This window comes from Ascidiella aspersa, chromosome 6 (genome assembly GCF_963924565.1).
Source record: "Ascidiella aspersa chromosome 6, kaAscAspe10.2, whole genome shotgun sequence".
Lineage (NCBI taxonomy): Eukaryota > Metazoa > Chordata > Ascidiacea > Phlebobranchia > Ascidiidae > Ascidiella > Ascidiella aspersa.
In genome coordinates this window covers 18,289,974-18,312,237 of record NC_139452.1, presented here as the reverse complement: position 1 = coordinate 18,312,237, position 22,264 = coordinate 18,289,974, and the positions used below count along the sequence as shown (strand labels likewise).

Here is a 22,264-nt window from a genome sequence, read left to right as displayed (position 1 = left end):
AAACAAAATGTTCCAGTATTTAAATTGGTAAAGTTAGATTTTGAGCAACATTTTTCGAAGAAATCACTACAATACAATTAACAGGGTCAAATGCATTTTTTCTAGTTATAATATACAATGCCTCAAGTCAACTTGTGTTAAACAGTAACTTAATTTAAACAGTTAATTATAATTATTGTAATATGTTACCAACTTTACAATTCGAAAGACTATACAGCTAAAAGCGGAAGATTTTGCAAAAAAAAACCTTTGTATCCCTCCACTTAATTGAAAAAAACAAACAATTGTATTAAGGAAATTCGAAAAAACAGTATAACATAACTCAACTAAAATATATATAAGGTTTTGAATAAACTATTTACACAACTGCTGCCCCGGCCCACACATAGTAAACTAACACATATAAGGTCAAAACAACACAAAAAAGAAAAACGGTATAAGAAAAATACTTCAAAGTAGTTTTTAAGTCAAATTAAGTATTAGAAGCACAAGCTTAGTTTTAAAATAAACAAATAATTTTATCAAACATTTATGACAAGCAAAGACATAAGGGACAGAGGCAAAACCATAAAACTTTTCTCAAGAAATGATAAACAAACAAATACAACTCAAAATATTACACCTCTAAAAAATAACAAACTAAAATATTATTGAGATTCAATAAAAAAATAAATTTATTCTTGAATCTGTGGGAACAAGAACACAGCACCCTGTTTTCAGCTTCATACTACTTGAAGTTTTTTCTTTTTGATACCATGTTTTTTTGATCTTTTATCGTTCTAAATCATCATTACAGCAAAGTTGCCCAAAGTTCTGTTTAAATGCATGATAATTGTTATTAACTATTTTATAAATGGTGTACACATCTAAAACTTGGTTGCCATCCATAACAATGACGTGTCAAGGTATTAGGTTTTAAAAAAGTGGTCTGGAGATGGCGTCCAACATAATAAAAAGTACACATTTAAAAGCAAAATGTCTTTTAAACTAAACAAGAAATAGATTTTTTTCCACTTTTTATTTTTTTTGACGCCATTCACAGATTTTTTAAATAGTAGTCTATTCAACCATTATATGGTTTGTTGTTGTCTAGTGACACCATCGGTATTGTTGACTTACGCTACACCAAATATATATATAGACTTATCTCACTACCTTTAAATTTAGCGGCAACCACCATTGTTGTGCCAGTGCCAATTAGCTCTCTGACTAGATGTGTTTTGTTAAAATGCAAGCAGATAGGTGTGTCAGTGCTAAAAGAATTCATCTTCAGTTTGTGTTACTGGCATTCTTGCAGCTTATTTATAATTTTCTGGCAGCCTATATATAATTTTCATTATATGTTTGTTGTGTATTTTTAGTGAGAAGAACCAGTAATGTATTGCTATCAGCATAGTCACCGAACAAGGGTGTGCAGAGCGTTTTTAAATGCCTGGATTTCTAGCAGGGCGCCAAAACGCCTTGGAATTTGACCAAGTTATTAGTTTGCAAAATCCACTTCTGAAAAAACTGTAAGAAAGATACCCCAACAGTTGCACAGTTAAAGTTTAGCAAAATAATGTGCAAAACTTACAGCGTGGGTAACTGTCCGTTCGCACCAAAAGATATATAAAGCTAAGTGCTGAACTCACAAAATACGGCCCGCCAACGTAATTCATCAGGCCTGCAACTTTTTCAAACTGGGCTTGCAGCTGTATTCTGTATTTTTTTAGGTAAAAAACGTAAATGCAATTTTATTTAGCGCTTTGCATGACTTTTATTTAGGCATTTGGTAAGTACCGTTTTGAAGGAATTTTTCACCCTAAATGCGCCATGCACACCCTGAAACTATAACCTTCAAAGTTCGGCAACTCGTATACCCTAATGCATTTAACCGCTTTCCTCTTACTTTAATTAAATCAATGTTTTATTAGCAAATTAATTTGCGATTTATTGCTGTGAATGTGGGCCCTGTAAGGTATATTAGGGTTAATCCCACTCCTCCAAACAAAATCAAGGTTATATGATTTAATTAAAATATATAAGGATTCAATATTCTTGATTCTTTATTCTAGATTCAAAAACTAAAGTTCTAGAATCCCCTGGGATTCTACTTTAGACATCCCTACGTATATTTTTCTCACTAAAAAGTTGGCCTCAGTTGATCATGTGCATTTTGAGCGATCATTTTTATTAAACGAGAGTTACCGCAAAATTCTTCTCTACTGGCATATTCCAATGCATGAAACTTAAGAAAATACCTTGCTGCTAATTGAATGATGGATGTACCAACATCCATCACATATATTTTGAAGCCTTGGTTTTGGTTTACATCTAACGTAAAAGATTGCACACTTTGCAGTTTCTGGACTTAATTGGCTGTTTCTAGTTAGGGTAATTTCCTATTTAATATGGCATAAAGACGCTAAATAATGACATCATTAGTCATTAACAGAAGATATGGAAAATTGGGGAATCCCTGGAGTTTAAAGTTCAGGACCACCTTCCTCTTTCAGATTTCTGGATACTCCTCCCCTGATTGGTTAATTTCATGGTCTTTTCTTACACATGAAAGATGTGTGGCGCGATAGCAAAGTCTTGTGTGATATGGCCAAATATTTAGTCAACATATTTCAGAAACAACACACAACTTTGCAATTCGTTTACATGTCAAATTGCCACAATCATTTATTTAAATACTCCGTTACACATTCGTCTCCAGTAAACTTACATAGGGACTCCAGCCATAAGACCGAACAACACCAACGTCAGAATAAAACACAATTCGGAATAAGGCCAAAATAGGACTAATGCCTAATGGTATTACTACCGTCTAAATCGGAATAAGTCATAAATCCGTCGGAATAAGACCTAAAGGTCAGAATCAGGCCTAAACAACACTTTAACTAAAACGTTGCCAAAACACAAAACAGCCGCGCCCTGCCGGTCAGACTATGGCGTCCAAACCTTGGCACCACAACGGCCAATGCCAGACCAATGGCCCCCGATCGTCCCATGCCCTCTACCCACAGGCTCTGGCGTCATTGTGGCCATTTAGGTCTTCTTCTGATACATTTAGGCCTTATTCCCATGAATTTAGGCCTTATTCCGATGAATTTAGGCCTTATTCCGATGAATTTAGGCCTTATTCCGATGAATTTAGGACCTATTCCAATGAATTTAGGCTTTATTCCGATGAACTTAGTCTTTCTTCTGATAAATTTAGGACTAATTACGATGAATTTAGGCCATATTCCGATGAATTTAGACGTTATTCCGACAGATTTAGGTCTTATTCAGACAATTTTGATCTTGTTGTACTGGATATTACTGCGTATTTAGCTGTATTATGTCGTTGGTCTTAATACTATGGTTTTATAGATTTTTCTGCTTTAGGTATTTTTGCTTTTTAGGTCTTATTGTGTGTTTCCCTTACATAGGCAATAGGTATGGAACAACACATATTAGTGATTGTAATTCAAATGACACAGCTTAATACCTTTAAATAAAATTAGACCATGCGTTTTAGTGTATTTCATGGTCATGATTACATAAATTCAGGCTACTAATTTAGTTGATCCTTTTCAGACACAACATTTTGTGCTGTATTTTGAAATATGGACTTGCAAAAGAAAACGTTCAAATTTAAGGACCATGAAGTTAGGGTTTGTGAAAACAGTCTGCTGCGTTGAAAATGACACACCAAAACTTACTGTCCATATCAAAGCTTGAATCATCCCCCAAATCTGGATCTTCTTTGTTTTTGCAAGTACAAAGATGATTGTTGAGGCTTTGTAATGGTTGGTTGTGCCCCTTTATACTAAGGTGTTTCTGTTGAGGCAAACAATCATGATAGGAATTTTTGGAATATATTATATATGGAAAACATGTAAATCCATTAATAGTAACTAGGCATATCATATTTTCATAAGTTCCAACCGAGACGCATTCAAACAGATGTTGGAACCAAAAATATAAAAACTTGGTGATAATGCTGTCTTCAAAGTACCTTATAAAATCAAGTATTAGTAATAGCAAAAGTCAAATGCAAATGTGCAAACAAAATAATGATTAACACATTAAAAAAAAAATGAAATCGATTACAAATATTTTTATTCAAGCCTTTTGTATGATTTCATAGGATGTTTGATTTTAGCAAGCTTATTCTAGTTGCGCTTGACTTGTTGTTTCTAATATTATATAAGCATACTATATAAGCACAAGTATTTTGCAATGTAATTATAGTAGGTTGGATAAATATTGCATTTGTTCCTTTGAGCTTTAGTGGTGGGACATTGTCTAGTAATAAGCTTAATAATAAGCCCAAACTTTGTCACAAAGAAAGCACTGGGGATTTTTCAACGTAATTAATCTCTGAATTTTGATAAATCCAACATTCAGCGAAAAAAGTCAATAATTTCGGAACATAAATCCAAACATTTAATATATAAGATGCCTCTATTCTACTTATAAGCCAAGCAGAAAACCTGGGCTTGAAAAATACTCGCCCTGATAAGCTATTAACCAGAAAAAAAAGTTTGGCACCATTATTACAAACATTAACTAAGAAATAAACATAATTTGGATTTTTCACACAAATACTAAATCAACCCTTGAAAAAATCCTGCAAGAAGAGGAAAGTAGTTCATATACCTGGCACATTGTATTATGCTGCAACACACAAGCTGACAGGGAGCAGGTATTTACTAAGTTCCAAACAACATTTTTTTTTAATTTATGAAGTATTCTGTGACATTAACCTTATAAGAAAAATAATCTTCAGGTGAAGAAGAGCTGGTGTCTGTATTTCCAATTTCCAAACAAAATGGTTCCCCAGAGGTCAAGCTGTCATCAGAAAAGTAACTGAATAAAAAATAGCAGTTAAGGTGTGCAAATAAGATTGTTTAACAGCATTTCCTAAATAACAACCCTCTTACAACTCACCCGCTGCTATTGTTTGGTTTGACGCAGAGGTCACATTGAATTGGGGAACGTCCAGGTCCCCGAGGAAAAGGTTCCTTTTCCTGAGCTGATTTTAAGTAGTTGCGCTTGGCCCCAGAATGGATAACATTTCGTTCTCGCTTCCAAATAAAGTGATCCGGTTTGATTCTCATCACCTGATTCAAAATTCAAAAAAAAAAACAGTTTTAAATGTATTTATTTTGTACCCCCTACCCGAGTCTTTTAGTATTAATTTTCATTAATCAGAATAAATTATTTAAATAATAGAAAATATGGAACAAAATGCTGTGGAATTCTTCAAAACAAGACCTGGTTAAATCAGAAGTTTAAAGCAACCAAAATCAGAATCTAGCTAGATTAACTGTGCAGAGTCTAGGTACGTCTCCCCACTCGGTATTCCACCAATCCACATAACTAAATAAGGATGAATATGCAGCAATCCTTTGTAGGGGTGTCATGAATTCATTCACCCACGTTAGGTGCCTATACACCACCTTACAATTTAGAGTATGCAATTATTTTTGGTTGCAAACTTGCTAAAAGTGCAGAACTACATGTCTCGCTTGGAACTCAAGTAGTCTTTCATAGTCGCTATCTAGTCATTATTTTAACTCAAAGTAGTTTAACCGATCCTGGGCCTTGCATCTGGCTCAACTCGCAGCACTGTCTAAAATATTGTCATGCACTAAATACATGAATGTGATTAAAAGGTTGGTAAATCAGTTGTTATACACTCAATTTTATAATTTGTATCAAGTTCTACTTTCATTAATAAATTGACTACATGTCTGTCAAGAGTTTTAGTAAAGAATTCATAATTTTAGTGAAGATTTATTTGGTAACTAAATTAATTAGAAATAACAACGCCACCTAGTGATTCCAGAGTCACAGATTCATATTGAGTATATATATATATAGATATATGTATGTAGAAATCACTGACAACAAACCTAACACCCTTTCAACAATATTCAGGTACCTAATCTTTGCCTATAATTTTTCAAACTGCATCACGAAAAAAGTAGGTCTAAATTTTGTATCATTATGAACGAATTATACCATTCAAGTATATTTTAATAATGTGGTTACCTCCTCACAACACCTTTTGCTTACTGCTGCTCTAAACTTCATTCTTAACCAAAGATCATCTCGTCTGACAAGAAACTTATGGTATTGATCTCTCCATTTAGGACCTAAAGCCCATGGAAATATCTCATATTTAAAGTCTTCCTCATCTTCTTCCATATCATTTGCTAAATATCTAAATTCATCTTTGTTAACATTTTTATTAGTAGTATCCAAGATTATTTTACCTTCGACAAAGTTTTCAACAAGACTTCAGTCCAATAAAATGTTACACCTATGTTATCAAGCAAGTTAATAAAACTTGTCAGTCAACACCATAGAACAGTGCTTCTCAACCTATGGGCCACGACCCAAAATTGGGTCGCTGTTTGGTTTGGTCGCTCACATGATTTCTCAATTTGAAAAATTAAGGAAGTAATACAAATATAATCATTATTAAAATTCGAGTATAATCATTATTAAAATTCGAAATTCTTTATGCTAATGTCCATTTTTTGTTTGCTTAGAAGAAAAAAAAATTGGGTCGCCAAAGCTTAGTTGTCATACTTACACTTAATATTTGGGTCGCCGCGAAAAACGGTTGAGAAGCACTGCCATAGACTTACAGAGCAAGGAAAAAGTTGGATCTTGTAAACTCCTTTGGTTGCAAACGAGCGCGTTTAAAGTAAGCTAGCACCATTGCAATCAAGAAATTGTCTGCTACTCTACAACAAGCATCTATCAACAAGAACTCCTGGATCACGGAATCCTCTGAAAAGGAAGGGAATGCATTCAATTAATCTAAAAAAAACACAGTAAATTTGGGTATGGTGTACATTATAGAAAAAGGTTTTGGGAAACAACGTTTGGCGCTGGTTTATAATCCTACCACAACGTACAATATTTGGGTAGGGGTGCGAGTTAGCGCTTGGGATAGGGTTGGTCAAGTATTATTATTAAATAATGAATATAAAAATACTTGACACAGCCAAACGCTAATTCACACCTTCACCAAAATATTGTGCATTGATTTAATAATTGTTGAAGGATTCTAGACCAGTGCCCGACGTTTATATATATGTCTAAAAATGAGCTAGCTAACTGTAAACATTTTGACAATTAATCTCCAGGATGTTACAACTACAGCACTAACACTACCATTTTAAAACTGTAGTTGCAACATGCTGTTGGTAATTGTGCATGAAACTGATTTTACAGGCTGTATAAAGTAAAAGACATTCATATTCACTTAAAAGTGTAAAAAAAACATGTATTATTACTTTACCGAAAAATAATAAAACTTAGGAAACACTGAAAAAAGCAGCCTAACGTTCCTCAACCACCGATAAGTTTTGTAGCAGGAGAGCAGCATGAGAACCACCGACAACATTGTATAGATCAGTGGTTCTCAACCTGGGTTTCGCAAGGGGTTGTCTGGGGGGGTCGCCGTGTAGAATTTCAAAAAGAAAATAGTAATAAGAATTAGGCAATATGAACTAAAAGTTTAGCAGTATAGAAGGAGAAAAAGCAACCGCCAGTCTAACATTTGTCTTTGTGTGGCTTTTGCTGCTTTGAACCAGTCGTGTTTATGACGTCACCATTACACTTTTCAAATAATGAATCAGGCCTTGCTTCAGTCAAACAACGCTAATAAAGATGAATGGACGCTCAAACCAGGGTTGCCAGATGGCCTAAAATTCGGAACAAAATGATAAACTGTCCTAATTTTTACTGCTGTGTCCGACGGTTTGTAAATCATTAGGACAGTAAGCTTTCTGTCCTAATTTGGCCGTATTTATTTGAAACATTGTGGGATGAAGTAAAACCACGGCGGACTCATGAGGCCTCCAAACTTTATTTATATCAAATTTACCAACGTAAATCCACAAAAAAATTTAGTGGTGCGTATTTCTGCAATAATTATGTGCAGCACAAAAGCGTCAGGTGTAGTACCTGTATAGGGCGCTTTAGTTCCAAATTAAAATTTAGGCCAACCTACAATAAAATTTGTGTTAGGTTTACAATAGGTTACAGGCAAAGTATTTTTACTTTTCAGCGGTATCATAACTTTTTACATAGCTTTTTCCAAAACATCCACAGAATTTCGGTAATCAAATTTTGGTGTTGCAGTTTTGGAAAAAGGAAATAGAATTTACGGAAAGCTTTGTTATTGCACTGCTGTTAACGACTAACCGTTGTGTAAATTTGTAAGGAATTTTGGCCAGTCCCCATTTAACTCCTTTAATTCCCATTTTTGTCCGAATTTCACACCAACAATGTCCTAATCCTAAACCAAGCATCTGGTAACCCTGGCTCAAACCGTAACTTTGTTGTGCATAGTACATTTTAGCCAAATTTTAAAACAATCGTAGTCTAGATTTTTTCCCTATTTGAATTTTGCTAATTTTAAAATGTGTTTTTATATACTTAAGTTTATTTATTATGCACTATAATTGGGGGGGGGTCGCGCAAGTTTTGCCGCAAAAAAAATTATTTTGCCGCAAAAAAGTTTTAGTTTTATTTGGTTGAATTGGCTAAACTGTAATTCAGGAGACTGTTTTTAATGTAATTGGGTCGCGCGTCTTGAGCTAATGCGAAAACAAAATCAAACGTAAAACGCTGTTTTTCATTTTATGGTTGGTTGACTGTTCATGTTTGGTCAGGCGCTAACATTTTTCCCACTTCGTGCGATAAGGCCGAGTTTTACTTGCATATTTGCACACAAGTTCATTCTCGAAGAGCGGGTGTTTATAAGCTAACTTGTTTTATGACTTCATGATATGCAGTAACTTAGGATGTCATGCCTTTAATTTAATAGGTTTTGCGGCACATCAAACTTTAAAAAGTGGCAATGCGGCCAATTCTGTCTGCTACAGGTTTATCATCCCTGATTTAAACTATGCATTGTTGTATTGAGTATTGCATTAGTTTTGACATCATCAGCCACTTGCTTTTGGTGTTTTACTGATGATCGGCTTAACATTTCTTCGGGGTTATGCAAAACTCTTGAAAATGCTGAGTTGATAGGATTAAAAAGACAAAAAACTGTGAAGGAAAACCAGACATTAGCCATTGGCCAACTTGTAAAGTGAACAGTTAGTTGAAATACAGCGTCAAAACGATTGCAAAAAAATAACAAAGACCTAGCATATCATATAGGAAATGGAATACTGCAAGTAACAACGGAAATAAGACAAAGCAAATACTGTTTAATACATTTGCCCACATCAGAGATACACAACTATCTAATGCTAAAACGAAGTACAAGCTGAATCTTATGGCTGGCTCATACTGTATATTGGTGTGGTAATATATAACCCAGTTAAAATGTTGTTAGATGTAATTCAAAACTAAACTAAGTTGATAACATTTTAACTGAACCACAATTAATCAAGTTTGAATTGAAAATTTTCACCTAACATATAAATTATGACAAAGTTTTAACTTTTTTTCAAAGTTAAAAAACTATGCTCCAACTCAATGTCAAATAATTTAAATCTTTGTTTTAGTATGGCACTTTTTTAAGGCAAATCGTTTTTTTCACTTAACAAATACCAAAAGTATAATAAACTAATGTACTAATTAATGGGCATATACATAAAAACATTTCACAATCAGTATTGTTAAAAAAATTGTTTGATATCACCAGCAATAAGAAGGAAATATAATTCAAATATCTTCCTATACCTCACCAAAAAGATTAAAAAATGCCTGTGTTTCATCACTAGAAACACTAAACTGAGGTTTACTTAATCCTTTGGGTCTCTTTGCACGAGGTTGTTCTTTTTCCTGTGACAGCACGTTGAAATCATTTTGAAGCACATTTTCAATTCTAAAATTAACAATATTCATGTTATAACCTTGGCTAAAAATTTATATTGTTTGGCAGTGGGATTATAACTTTTAAAAAATTATGCAATTGAAAAAAAATTAATGCTAGCAGGTTTGTAAGGAACAAAAACAGGCCTCGCATGGATTTAAAGACATGGCAACCCGCCCCCCATACTTTTTCGGCACTTTTACGTTAATAATTTGGGCACTTTGTTTACTGTTTTTCAGCTCAAGTAAGAAAATTTGGACACTTGTGCATATGGTTAAAAAAGAGCATTGGTGTCATGTTCAAAACCAGACAACACTATGTGTTATGTTTAATTTATTTCATTTTTTGGTTCATTGGTCCTCCTAAAATTATGTAAGCTGTTTTAAATCCATAACACTGTATCAGTTACCTCTCACGATGAAGGGGTATACACATTTTTTGGAGTGTGTGCACTTCCATGAAAAAAAGTGCGCAAGGGCCCCAAATTTTGCCTAAAAAGGCACTTAGCGGAAACAATGCACAGCACTTTGGCTGTTTTTGATATTCACAAGTAGGGACAACTGAATATCTGTGTATACCCAATTACCCATAAGATATTTTAAGGAAATTTCCAATAAATCTCTCCACTTTTGTGGTGCGACACATGAACTGTTCCATTGGTTTGTGTTGTAACCCCGCTGCACATACTTGCCTTGACAGAGAACCATTTTGCCTCAGCAAGGGTTTTCCTTTTCATCTTATTATGACAGATTGATATGCATCATCAGTGATGTCAGTGTGTTTATCTTCACCATTCTCTGAGCAGCATCATTATTTTGCGGCCAGTCCCAAACTGAAAGCCTCAGCCAGTTGCACTGAATGTCCGCTTTCTGTAACTTTTGAACACATTACTGGCACCCTGGCAAACTTTAGTTTGCTTGGGTTTATTCAAAATTTTTCTGTTTATTTTTATTTTTCGTCCATAGTAGGTGTTAGCTGAACATAAAAAAACATCAGTTTGTTCATTGATGTACCAATGATGCTTCAGCAAAATGTTTAGGCAACCTCTTCGACTTGTGTTGTCATATTTTGAATTCTCTTTTATGGTTTGCAAAAACGTCAGGTCATTTATTGGAGCAGCGAAACCAATACCTGGTTTTAACAAAGCTGGAACGTAAAACAAGGCAATAAACTGGTTGATGCGCTCCTGCTGGTTAACAAAATCTTGTTCGTAGCCCACTTGTTTCATCCACATGAACAGCTTTTGGCAGTATAGGACCTTACTCATCTATTGAGTGCTGTATGTAGTACCAGGTCTACAAGAAAGGGAATTTTGGGTAATGCCTCTCAGTATTACAAGATTAGTGTGTTTATCATACATTCTTTGTGGTCTTTCCTTATCAATACACTTCATGTTTGTTTTACTTAAGAAAGAAGACGATCATCTTTAACCTGTTTTGCTTTTTCCAACATCCATTCATTTGAGACATCTATTGTTGCCACTATTGTTAAGTTTCTGCCATTTTGATTAAAATGGATTTACTAAACTGTATTCGGGACCAGTTATTTTTTGCCAAATAACTGCTTTCATACTTCCATCACCAATTTGTAAATATCAAGGCAACATACAAGACACAATACCTTTTAGGTGTGGGTAGCACCACATATCCCAACACTGTTAGAAGCTGTGGTGTAAAATACTAAAGCTTGGAAAAGGCGGTCAAAATCTTCTTCTTACTCAATAAAAACAAACAAGTGCATTACAAAGGGACGACTACAAAGAATGTGCGATAAACATTTGTACATATTGCGGACATTACCCAAAGTTCCCTTTCTTGTAGACCTTGTGCTAGACACAACGCTTAATGTATGAGTCAGGTCCTATACTGGGTGGATAAGATTGGCTTCAAACAAGATTTTGTAAACCAGTTGCAGCGCATCAACCAGTTTACTGAAAAAGTTCAGTGAGTCGCAGCGTTCAATCATCGATAATCCCCACAAGTCTTCAACCTCCTGGCGTTTTTGGGACCATTTGCAATGGAGATGCCAATAGGCTAGATGATCGTCAGGTATATAATACCAAGTTTCAACATTTGGATAAACTCCTTCCTAGAAATTACCAGTTTCTCAGGAGGCAGACTCCGAACCTTGGAGTGCACCGGTGGGCCGCTTGTGGGAATGCAGTGCTCTACACTGTGTGTAGGAAATGATTCTGAAAAATGGGGAGTGGTAACAATCGGAAATTCACCCAGTACACGTGTGTACTTTGAGAACTGCTCGCGAGGTCATTTCATAGTGATGCTGATCGCTCAATCTTGCCAATAGAATTACTAGAGAACGTATGGGCGTTGATTAGGCGTTGGCGTTTAGTGTCAATCAAAATCATGTGTGCCCGCAGGAAATCAGTGCCTAACAGAGGTTTCGAGACATAGGCAAGAATGAACACCCAATGAAACTTGCCCAAAGGTTCAGGCGTGTTCCACATGTACGTATTCTGCTCCCGTTGGCAGCAATAAGGGTTTTGCCGGGAGGGTTCAATCGGCGTTCGCATCCAGTGGAAGACGCTGACTTCGGCGCCAGAATCAACAAGAAAACTGTAACCTGAAATATGGTTAAACAGCTGGAAAAGGCTACCTGTTGTACCGACCGTCGCAGCAGCTAATGCTGATTGGCTTCCTCATTTCCCAAGAACAGGGAGGTCGACAACTTTTAGTTAATTCCAAATTGTTCGTGATAAAAACACAGGCCACTATCACTTGACTTTTTGAATTTGTTTTGATTTTACGCTGGTAGAAACAGCATTATGGGCATCATGGCATCCGGCGCGCTACAAAACATCGGCTGTCCGACCATAGCATGGTAATCAGTAAAAGTCTGTTCAGCAAGGTCCGTGCGTACATACGTTCGCATGAGTTGTAAAAAAAGTTTCTCGAATAAGAAACATTCTTTTCTTCTCGCCCAGCAAAATCAGCATTTCATCCATTAGTGCTGGTGGCATTTTGTCACTGGGGGCATCTGAAGAAGATGCTGCGCTCTCTACGACTCCGTTAAGAGTGAATATATTGAGTAAGCGCTTCTTTAGACTTGTTTATTTGTTGTCGACCGACGGAGTGTCGAAAATATCTATTAATCAGCCTGCAGTATCTTGATCCAAAGTGGAGACCACATGGTAGTACTTTGTGATGTCCATAGTGATCTTTCATAAGGCAAACTGTGCCTCGGTTTGCTGGAACCATACTATCGGCTAAGCAGTCCAGAATGTCTTCAACTTAAGAGCGACTGTGTGCTGCGATTCTATGGTCATGCTTCCTTTAGCAAACAAACTTGCGAGGTCACCAATAAGGCGACAACCAGTTTATTCAGTAACCAAGTATCGTATGGCGAAACAAGCAGTAACAGCGTGCATAAAAAACGAGAAAAGCATTTTAACATTATGTAGTTGTGTAGGTGTAACTTTTTGAACTTTCTGAGCTTTCCTTTTTTTTACTTTTTAAAAAGGTATGTCACAGTTAATCCAAAAGTAAAATTTCAAAACAGTTAAAAACTAACTCAGCTACCAGGAGTATAAATACACAGCAATGGTTTTCTAGCTTTACACCAAAGTGGAAAGGGAGATTATCCACACGGTCAAGATCCATGGAATATCATTGAGGATGTATTATCTGAATTTTGTGATTGTTTAAATTAAACTCTTCCTGCTGGCGGGGGCTTTTAGCACCGAGCAGCTTAAAATATTTTAGGAAGACTAGGCAAAATCAGAAAATAAAAGAATGTATTACATGAAATATTCAGCACCCTTGATCACAAATCGCTCCTTTTTCTCTGGGCTGCCTAGGATATTTGCTTATGTGGTCTATTGTCGATCATTAAATATTTCCTAGGTGTAGAGTCAAATTGTTTTAGCTCTGTTGGTGTGCCATAAGTTAAAAAGTGTTGCAGGGAACACTGGTCTGTACCAGGGGCGTATCTAGAAATTCAAAAAGGGGGGTCCCGAATTTTCAACTTAGGGAATTCTCCGTTTTTCGTCTGACATTAATGACTTCATAAAATAGTGACGGATACGTTATAAAATAGCAATAGTAATAACGTCATAATTAAGAAAAAAATCATCAGAAACATCTAATTAACGTCCAGCAAAAGCGAACCTTTAGGAGCAAACGAACACGCTCGTTATCGACACTCCTGCCAGACGCCAGCCGCAAAATCGCTTAGTGTGCAATCATTAACTTCAGAAGAAAATCGAAAACAAGACCGTGAAATATATGTGACTGATTTTGGTAGATCCATCTACGGGACCACACTACATTACAAGCACATCTCTCGCCACCGGCAGTATTAAACCAAGATCGTTTTTTCCGGGTGTTTTTCGATTAGCGCAACATATAAAACTACTGTAAAGAAACGCGATAGCTTTAATAGTTAAGTGGGAGCACACCTGGCAAGCGCGATTTTTTTTGTATAACAGCATTTCTTTTAAAGTTCTTGCAAGGTTTTATTACATTACCGAAAAAATAAAAAGTAAAAAAATATATGTCCAATATTTTTGAATACGTTTTCCATTTGTCTGCGACGCACTTGGCAGCTTATCACGGCGCAACGGTAAAGAAGCGCTGATCTAGTTCAAAATACAGTATCAAAACGTAAACAAACCGGATGTCGCAACATATAAAACTACTGTAAAGAAACGCGATAGCTTTAATAGTTAAGTGGGAGCACACCTGGCAAGCGCGATTTTTTTTGTATAACGGCATTTCTTTTAAAGTTCTTGCAAGGTTTTATTACATTACCGAAAAAATAAAAAGTAAAAAAATATATGTCCAATATTTTTGAATACGTTTTCCATTTGTCTGCGACGCACTTGGCAGCTTATCACGGCGCAACGGTAAAGAAGCGCTGATCTAGTTCAAAATACAGTATCAAAACGTAAACAAACCGGATGTAGTAAGATTATTCTCGCGAAGCGCGAAAATTTTTCGCACTTACGCAGTTAAAATGGTCAAAAAGTATTTAAAATGGACTGGTGAATTGTTTGTCAGGTTGCCGACCCCAGTCTTACCCCAACATAAAAACAAACAGCGAGAAACATGAGCACCGTCTAACTCCACGTTTTCAGAGAGAAAAAAGCGGAAACCGCTTGATTTATTGTTGTTGATTGTCGAACACACACTTGCTGATCAGCCAACCCAAACGAATAACGAAAGGCGGTCGACCAATCAAAAGTTGAAAAACGGCGTTTGCGTTTCATTTGGTTTCGCATTAGCTTAAGACGCGTGACCAAATTACATTTAAAAACACACAGCTTCCCCAGATGGTGAGTGAAACGATAATGTCACTTACGAATAGGGGGGGGGGCTTTTGACTTGCAGCAAACCAACAGAGCTAAAACAATTTGAATGCACACCTACGAAAATGATACACAATAGACCACATAAGCAAATATCCTAGGTGGAAATCTGGCGTTTCACATTCTTTTTTCTTCTGATTTTACGGCTTTAAAGTCTTCTGAAAATTTCTTAAGACAGTCAAAGGGACTTCAGCAATAAGACCAAAACTAGAATAACTTTAACTTCAGTATTAAACACAGTTCGTAATTAAGATCAAAATAGCTATGTATAATATCTATAGTTGTATACCAGGGGTTGGCAACCTTTTTCCAGTCGCGGGCTAAACCAAACTCAGAAAGGTCTCTGCGGGCCGCACAAAGTGTATACTAAGAATTGTGTTATTAAAATGTTAGAACAACTGTAAATCAGGCGGGCCTTGAGTCTTTTTTGCACTTTAAAACGTGTTTAATTATATTTAAAGAGGTACTAAAGTGTTGACGCAAAGCGCATAAAAAAGCGTTTGTTTGGTTTGAAACTCGAGTTCATACGTTGTCATCCATGCCACTAATGAAAAGTGTAATAAAACTAATTTGAGGGACGCCATAACATTTAAAGTTAATCTAGCTTAGTGTTTGTTAACGTTTTTAAGCAAGAGCAGACTTCGCGAGCGAAGCGAGCGGGATTTTTTTTTGGTGTAGCGGCATTTCTTTCAAAATTCTTGCAAGTTTTCATTACATTGCCGAAAATAAAAAAAAATATATTAAAAAATATTTGTGAATATGTTTTCAGTTTGTCTGCGTCACACTTAGCAGCCTTTCACGACGCAAGGGTAATGAAGCGCAAAATCTAGTTGAAAAGACAGCATCAAAATGTAAACAAACTGGATGTAGGATGATCAAAATTTTTTGAACTTAAGTAGTTAAAATGTATGTGAAATTGATTTGTCCAATTTGTCAAAGAGGCGGCGGGCCGGATGAATTACATCGGATCCGGCCCACGGGGCGGAGGTTGCCGACCCCTGTTGTATAATATAGTTTAAATCTTAACATGTCAGCATAAGACCTAAATGTCAAGAATAAGGCCTATATAACATTAACATTTTACTAAACCTCTAACCCAACCCCTAAATTCATCACTAACTTCTCTAATTATCCAACCCTAACTTCATCTTTGACCCCACACATCACCCACCACTAAACCCAAACAGGGGAAAACAACTTAATCATAAAATATTGGCGCCTGAACAGCTCTGTAATCGGCCTTTAAACTAGAGAAACATTGACACCAATACATCCAATATCAGACTGATGACTCCCATCATGCCATACCTTTGCCTTACATTTTAGCCATTATTTTGTCCTTTTAGGCCTTATTCCCATCAACCTCAGGTCTTATTTCGACAGGTTTAGGTATTTTTAGACGATTTTAGATCTTGTTCTTCTATCATGGTTAGAAAACATTTGCTGCATATTCATACTTCTGTTATTAAGTTAATCAAAAAGCTGCCTTAAAATTTGACCTCCGGTGATCCGGTAAGTTACGCACTGATTATTGCATAAGGTTAAAATGTTGTCCTTGAATAAATTTAAAAAATTTCAAATGATGTATTTACACTAGGTGATCCCTTCTGTGCTCTTCGAGATACAGACATCAAAAGTTTTCGTTACGCATGAATGAAAACAAAAACTGGGCTCCGATTCCCCCCTCAAACACAGGGGGATGTGAGACGCCAATGTTTCTTTAACAGTGAAATGTAAAATACATCTGGGTAGCACCAGTTTTAAAATAAACAGATTGATAAACTGATTAAAGAAAAGTTATAGTGGTTTAAAGTTTAGCTCATGCATTTATGATATATTTCATGAGCGAGAACCACCTCACAGGAGAGTCAAACCATATCAAATCAACACACCCATATGACATGACCTCTTTCAAATTTATTGAAATTTGGCATAAATAAAGCACTTGTCATTAAGGTAGAATTTACCAAATTTTAGCCTAATCGGTCAAGAAATGTAAGAGTAATGACAAAAGAAAGTTTTTGCATAATTTCCACACGATGGCGTAGTTTCAACATTGTTTTGTGAATAACTTTTGACTGGTAAATGGTAAAAACTTCTATAATATATCAAAAAAAATATGAGAATGTATAGCATGCTACTGTCTTGGTTGTACATATTGCTTTGGACCAGAAAAAAATTATAGGTCATTTTGTGCTTGAAGTTTCGGACGAAGAATCTGCCAGAAAACCGAATAAATTGGTACAATAAATTTTGTAAAAAAATTAAAAAAAATTTAAATTTTTTGAAAATTTTTTTTTTTAGTTTTTTTTTAAGTTTTATTTTTCCAAGATCCAATTGACAAAATACCTTGGGGTTGTTTCCACATATGTTTAATCAAATCTATTTTTGAAAAGTGGAAATATGTAATAATGCTACAATTGGCAAAAATTAATTTTGTTAAGAGCCATTTAGAAAAAATGTTACGGTAGTGTGAAGCACGTTGTTTAGTGAGAAAAAGCCAGTGTAAGGCATTTAGATTGTTTATTATTAAAAAGTCCACAGTTTTGATCATAGAATTGTTATGTGTTTGCAGTTTTACTTTGATTTGGCAAGTACTCTTATATTGAGTTGAATTCCTGTAAATTGAGCTGAATTCCCCATTCCTGTTAATTGTATAGGTAAAACATTCGCATCGGCATATTAAGGATGTATACAAGGCTATGCTTACAGACTAAAGCATATTTTTGGTTGTTTTAATAATGCAAACACAAAAAATGTTCGCGCTACGCGCCAAATTCGTTTTTGTCACACAAATATTTGTTTGTGCTTTTCAATCTGGTTTTGAGCTGCATGTTTTCAACACAAGTTTCCCTGAAAACAGCTTATCTATGTAACAGTTTTAGAGTAAGAAAAACTGAAGAATTTAGGCCAAAAATGCTCGTCACCAGAAGGCTGGCAAGATTCTGCCAGCCTGTCTGTAGTAATAAAAAACTGAAAGTTGCATTACAAAGAAAAAAATAGTTATAAAGAATAGGGAAAAAAAGCAAATTACAGTGGACTCTTTGTTAAGTAATGAACAAAGAAAGTATCAAAACGCTGTGCTGACAGGCAGTTCAACAGCAAAATAGTTACTTATAATGGCTTGCATAGAGCTTAAAATATTTTATTTATTTTTCAGTAATCTGTAAAATGAACTGTGATATTGGATTATTGATAAATGAAGATTGTGATTTTGCAATTTCAAGTAAAGAGCTAATTTCTGACTTAACAGCTGAAGAGCTTGAAATTTAAAGAAGAAGGTGTGGACTCACAGGCAATCTCACAAGCCTGTGTGCGGGCCATACAAAAAAGTATTTAAAAGAATATGCATATCATAACAAAGCTTGCTGTGACCCATTTAGCAAGCACACAAAAAAATATTAAAAAATGTTAGGGAAATTTCTCTTGAGTTTTTGTTTGAAACATTTATCTTTAAATCTGGTGCCAGGAAAAAAACTCTGTCATCATTGTTGCATTCATGTTTTACAAAATGCATTAGCCTCTAAAAGTTTTGCTAAAAAGATTCACCAAGTTCTTCAACCAGTAATGTTTCAATAACTGATCCAAGTTTATCATCTGGGTCTGACGAAATTTTTCAAGATACAGCAGTAGACGTTGTAAATTTGAACAAATCTTTGCACAGTTTAGGGGAGTCTCCTTTAAGTTTAAGGAAGCTGCATAGGAATAAAAAATATGGGTCTGAAAAAGTTGAACAGATGACTGGTACACTTCGAAAAAATTAAAAATTTACATAAGTGATGATGTTCAGCAAGAAAATGTTGTTAAAGAGCAAAAACAAAGAAAATACTTTCAAGAAATTATGAAAGAGCTAAAAGAAAAATTTAAGAAAAGCAAAAGAAATGAAAAACTACAAGTTTTGACTGTGGTACCGCAATCATGGAGCATTAGTCAAACTCAACAACAGGAATTTGATGCACCAAATTATATGGTGCGCAAAGCCAAAGAGTTGCTCAACAAAAAGGGAATTTTATCCACTCCAAACCCAAACCTGGTAAGCCACTAATACAATCTACAGTTGATCTTGTAAAATAATTTTATTTGAGTGATGAAATTAGCAGACAAATGCCTGGGATAAAAGATGTTGTTTCAGTGGTAGTGGATGGAGAAAGAAAATCACTTGGAAAACTACCAATTTTATGCACAATAAACGAGGCCCATCGTAAATTTAAAACTGACAATCCTAGTATTAAAGTTGGAATTTCAAAGTTTACAGAATTAAGGCCAAAGCAAGTGGTACTACCCGGATCTAGTAACACATAATGTTTGTGTATGCAGCATTCATGAAAATGTTAAGCTGATGATCGAAGGCGGACGTTTATGGAAAATATTTGGAAGTGATAAACAAAAAACCTGCATATACAAAGATTTTTTGTGTAAAATTACTTGTAATCCTTCAACAACAAACTGCCACCTCAGTAAATACCAACATTGTAAAACAAATATTGTGAAACTGGAAGAAACTCTTAAGAAATATTTTGAAGATGAAGAAATTGATCAAATAACTTACAAATGTGGTTGACAGTGGACCGAACAACATTAGAAACAGTAATTAAAAACTCAGATGACTTTGTTACAACATATTTGGAAAAACTAGAAAAGCAATTGCAACATGACTTCATCGCCAAACAACAATCACTTTATTTGAAAAAATTAAAAGAAAGTGAATTATCTCAAGACTTTGCAGAAAATTATTCTTTTATTCTCCAAGATGCTGCAAGGCTTTCATTGGACCAATTCACAGGCAACAATCCATCCATTTATAGTTTATCACAAATTTGAAACAGAAGCAGAGAAAACGCCCAACCTTAAACATGAAAACTTTGTAATTGTGTCAGACACCCTTAGACATGACACTAATACAGTTCATTGATTTCAGCGGAAAGTCTTAGACTTTCTTAAAAACAAATGCCCATTGTTAAAAAAAGTAGTGTACTTCACAGATGGTGCTGCAGGACAATATAAAAACAGAAAAAACTTCTTAAATTTAATGTGTCACAAACAAGACTTTGATTTATACGCTGAATGGCATTTTTTTGCAACTTCACATGGCAAAGGACCATGTGACGGGTTGGGTGGTAATGTGAAAAGATTGGCTGCTCGGGCAAGTCTGCAGAAAATTGGAAAACAACGTATACAAACCTCAAAAGAGCTATATAATTGGGCCACCACAAATATCGCAACTATTAATTTTTTATTTGTATGGGAAAAAGAAGTCGAAGAAGAATGTGCATTGCTTAAGAAGAGATTCAAATCAGCCATTCCAATTCGTGGAACCCATAAGTACCACTGCTTTATTCCAGAGGAATCTTGCCAGACTCACATCAAGGTGTCTGAATTTTCTGCATCTTTAGATTATCAGAAGGTCCTGGTTTATGACATTCCCTACAAACAACTATTGCATTGGGATGAGCTAAGGGGGGTTGTGTCCTGCAAATATAACAACCAATGGTGGCTTTCCTGCATTTTGGACCATATAAAGGAATCAGATGAAGTGATGTTCACTTTTCTACATCCAGCCGGACCTTCCAGATATTTTATATATCCGAAAAACAAAGATGAACTTGTGGTTCCTCGTGACAACATTTTGACTGAAGTTCATCCATCAACAGCGACTGAAAGAACTTATCAATTGACATGCAAAGAACAACAAAATGCATCAGATGTCTTGAATATGTAAAGCAAAAATAAAATTGACTACAGAAATGTGGAGTGAAATTTTGTTTCGTACTTTTGTTAGATCCACTGAAGATAGGCTCGGAAAGTGACAATGTATATATAGATAAACATCCATAATTCTATAAAAGCAAAAAAACCCATTCCCATTTTCCTGTTACTAACAAATATAACTTATTTTTCTAAAAAACAAAATGTAAACAAAAGTATCGCAAGTGCCCATTTTAACGTTTACATTTTGTTTGATGTTTACAACGTAGGAGTTATGTTACATAATTATGCCTAAAATATCCTTTTTAGGCCTTTAAGGTGCAAAATTACCTATCTTAGGATACATAACATGTTAATGTAGCTTTTGTATATCCAAAGATATGGCTGGCGTCACACCTGGCATGGATCGAGACACACCATTGTGCACACCGGTGGAGGAGCACTGGTCTATACCAATAAATATAACACTTTTTTTATATTGAAACATAAATTTACAAACCTTCTGCGTTTACATCTGGAATTTGACACAAGTTTCAAAATATACTTTTGATTTGATTTCATTGTATTTCAGATTTGATTTATATAAAAAAATATTAATTATATATACACAAATATAAATCCTAAGTGTTAAAACAAAAATTATTTTAGAATGTGTATAATTTAAAAAAAAAATTAGCACACCGAGTCTAATTGTATATATTTTTGCCTCTACAGACCTAAATTGCATATCCCTATCGAAAAGCTAATAATTTCCGGCTTATAATTATAATGAAAAACTGAACTTGCGTATTTAATATTATTATTCGCATTAGACAAAATACAAAAACTTATTCTCCTTATGTAACTAAGTAATGGTTTTCATAAAAAAACACTATTTTTTAATACTCTTTTTACCCAATGTGGGTTCATTTCTGCATGTTGTAATAATTATGTTTATATACAAGCTTAATCAATGATTTATTCTTTACAAATATCACCCAACAAAACATGTTAATTATGTTTATCTTTTGTAATACACAAAATGCATTTATACGGTGAGATATTTAATGCTGGTGTAAAAATGATCAAAATAAAAACAGCAGCCTATAAAACAAGTTAAAAAATATTAAAATAAATGGTTTTAACTTTAAGCCATTGATGCCCAACCCGTTTTGGTGCAGCCCACTACTCATTGTGACTTCTAGCGGTATTTTTTAGAACAATACTTGCGAAACTTGAATTCTCAACAGCCATCAATGTACGTCCAACTGTAGTGTTACGCAATGTTAATATGTTAGTGTGTGGAGCTTCGTGATTGCTTACCTCGGTCTATTACATTTTTATTAAATATGCTGTTGCTACCAGGCATAGTATACTAAAAATAAGTTGTTCTGGCATATACTTGTTTATCTATTCAGAAAAGCCTTTAT

General features: G+C 35.0%; 1 protein-coding gene and 1 pseudogene across 1 annotated transcript; both read right to left on the bottom strand.

Moving 5' to 3' along the window:
- The window catches only part of LOC146140594 (uncharacterized), a 68,345-nt pseudogene that overhangs the window by 31,016 nt on the left and 15,065 nt on the right, over positions 1–22,264 (bottom strand).
- LOC146140595 (speedy protein 1-B-like) lies at positions 268–21,475 on the bottom strand. The gene is made up of 8 exons (XM_083391403.1): positions 21,355–21,475; positions 9,699–9,838; positions 6,633–6,777; positions 6,031–6,202; positions 4,924–5,096; positions 4,740–4,842; positions 3,693–3,810; positions 268–813 (listed from the first exon to the last, which is right to left on the bottom strand). Exons 1-8 carry the CDS (start codon positions 21,414–21,416, stop codon positions 791–793), a joined length of 936 nt encoding a protein of 311 aa, XP_083247529.1. The 5' UTR covers positions 21,417–21,475; the 3' UTR covers positions 268–790.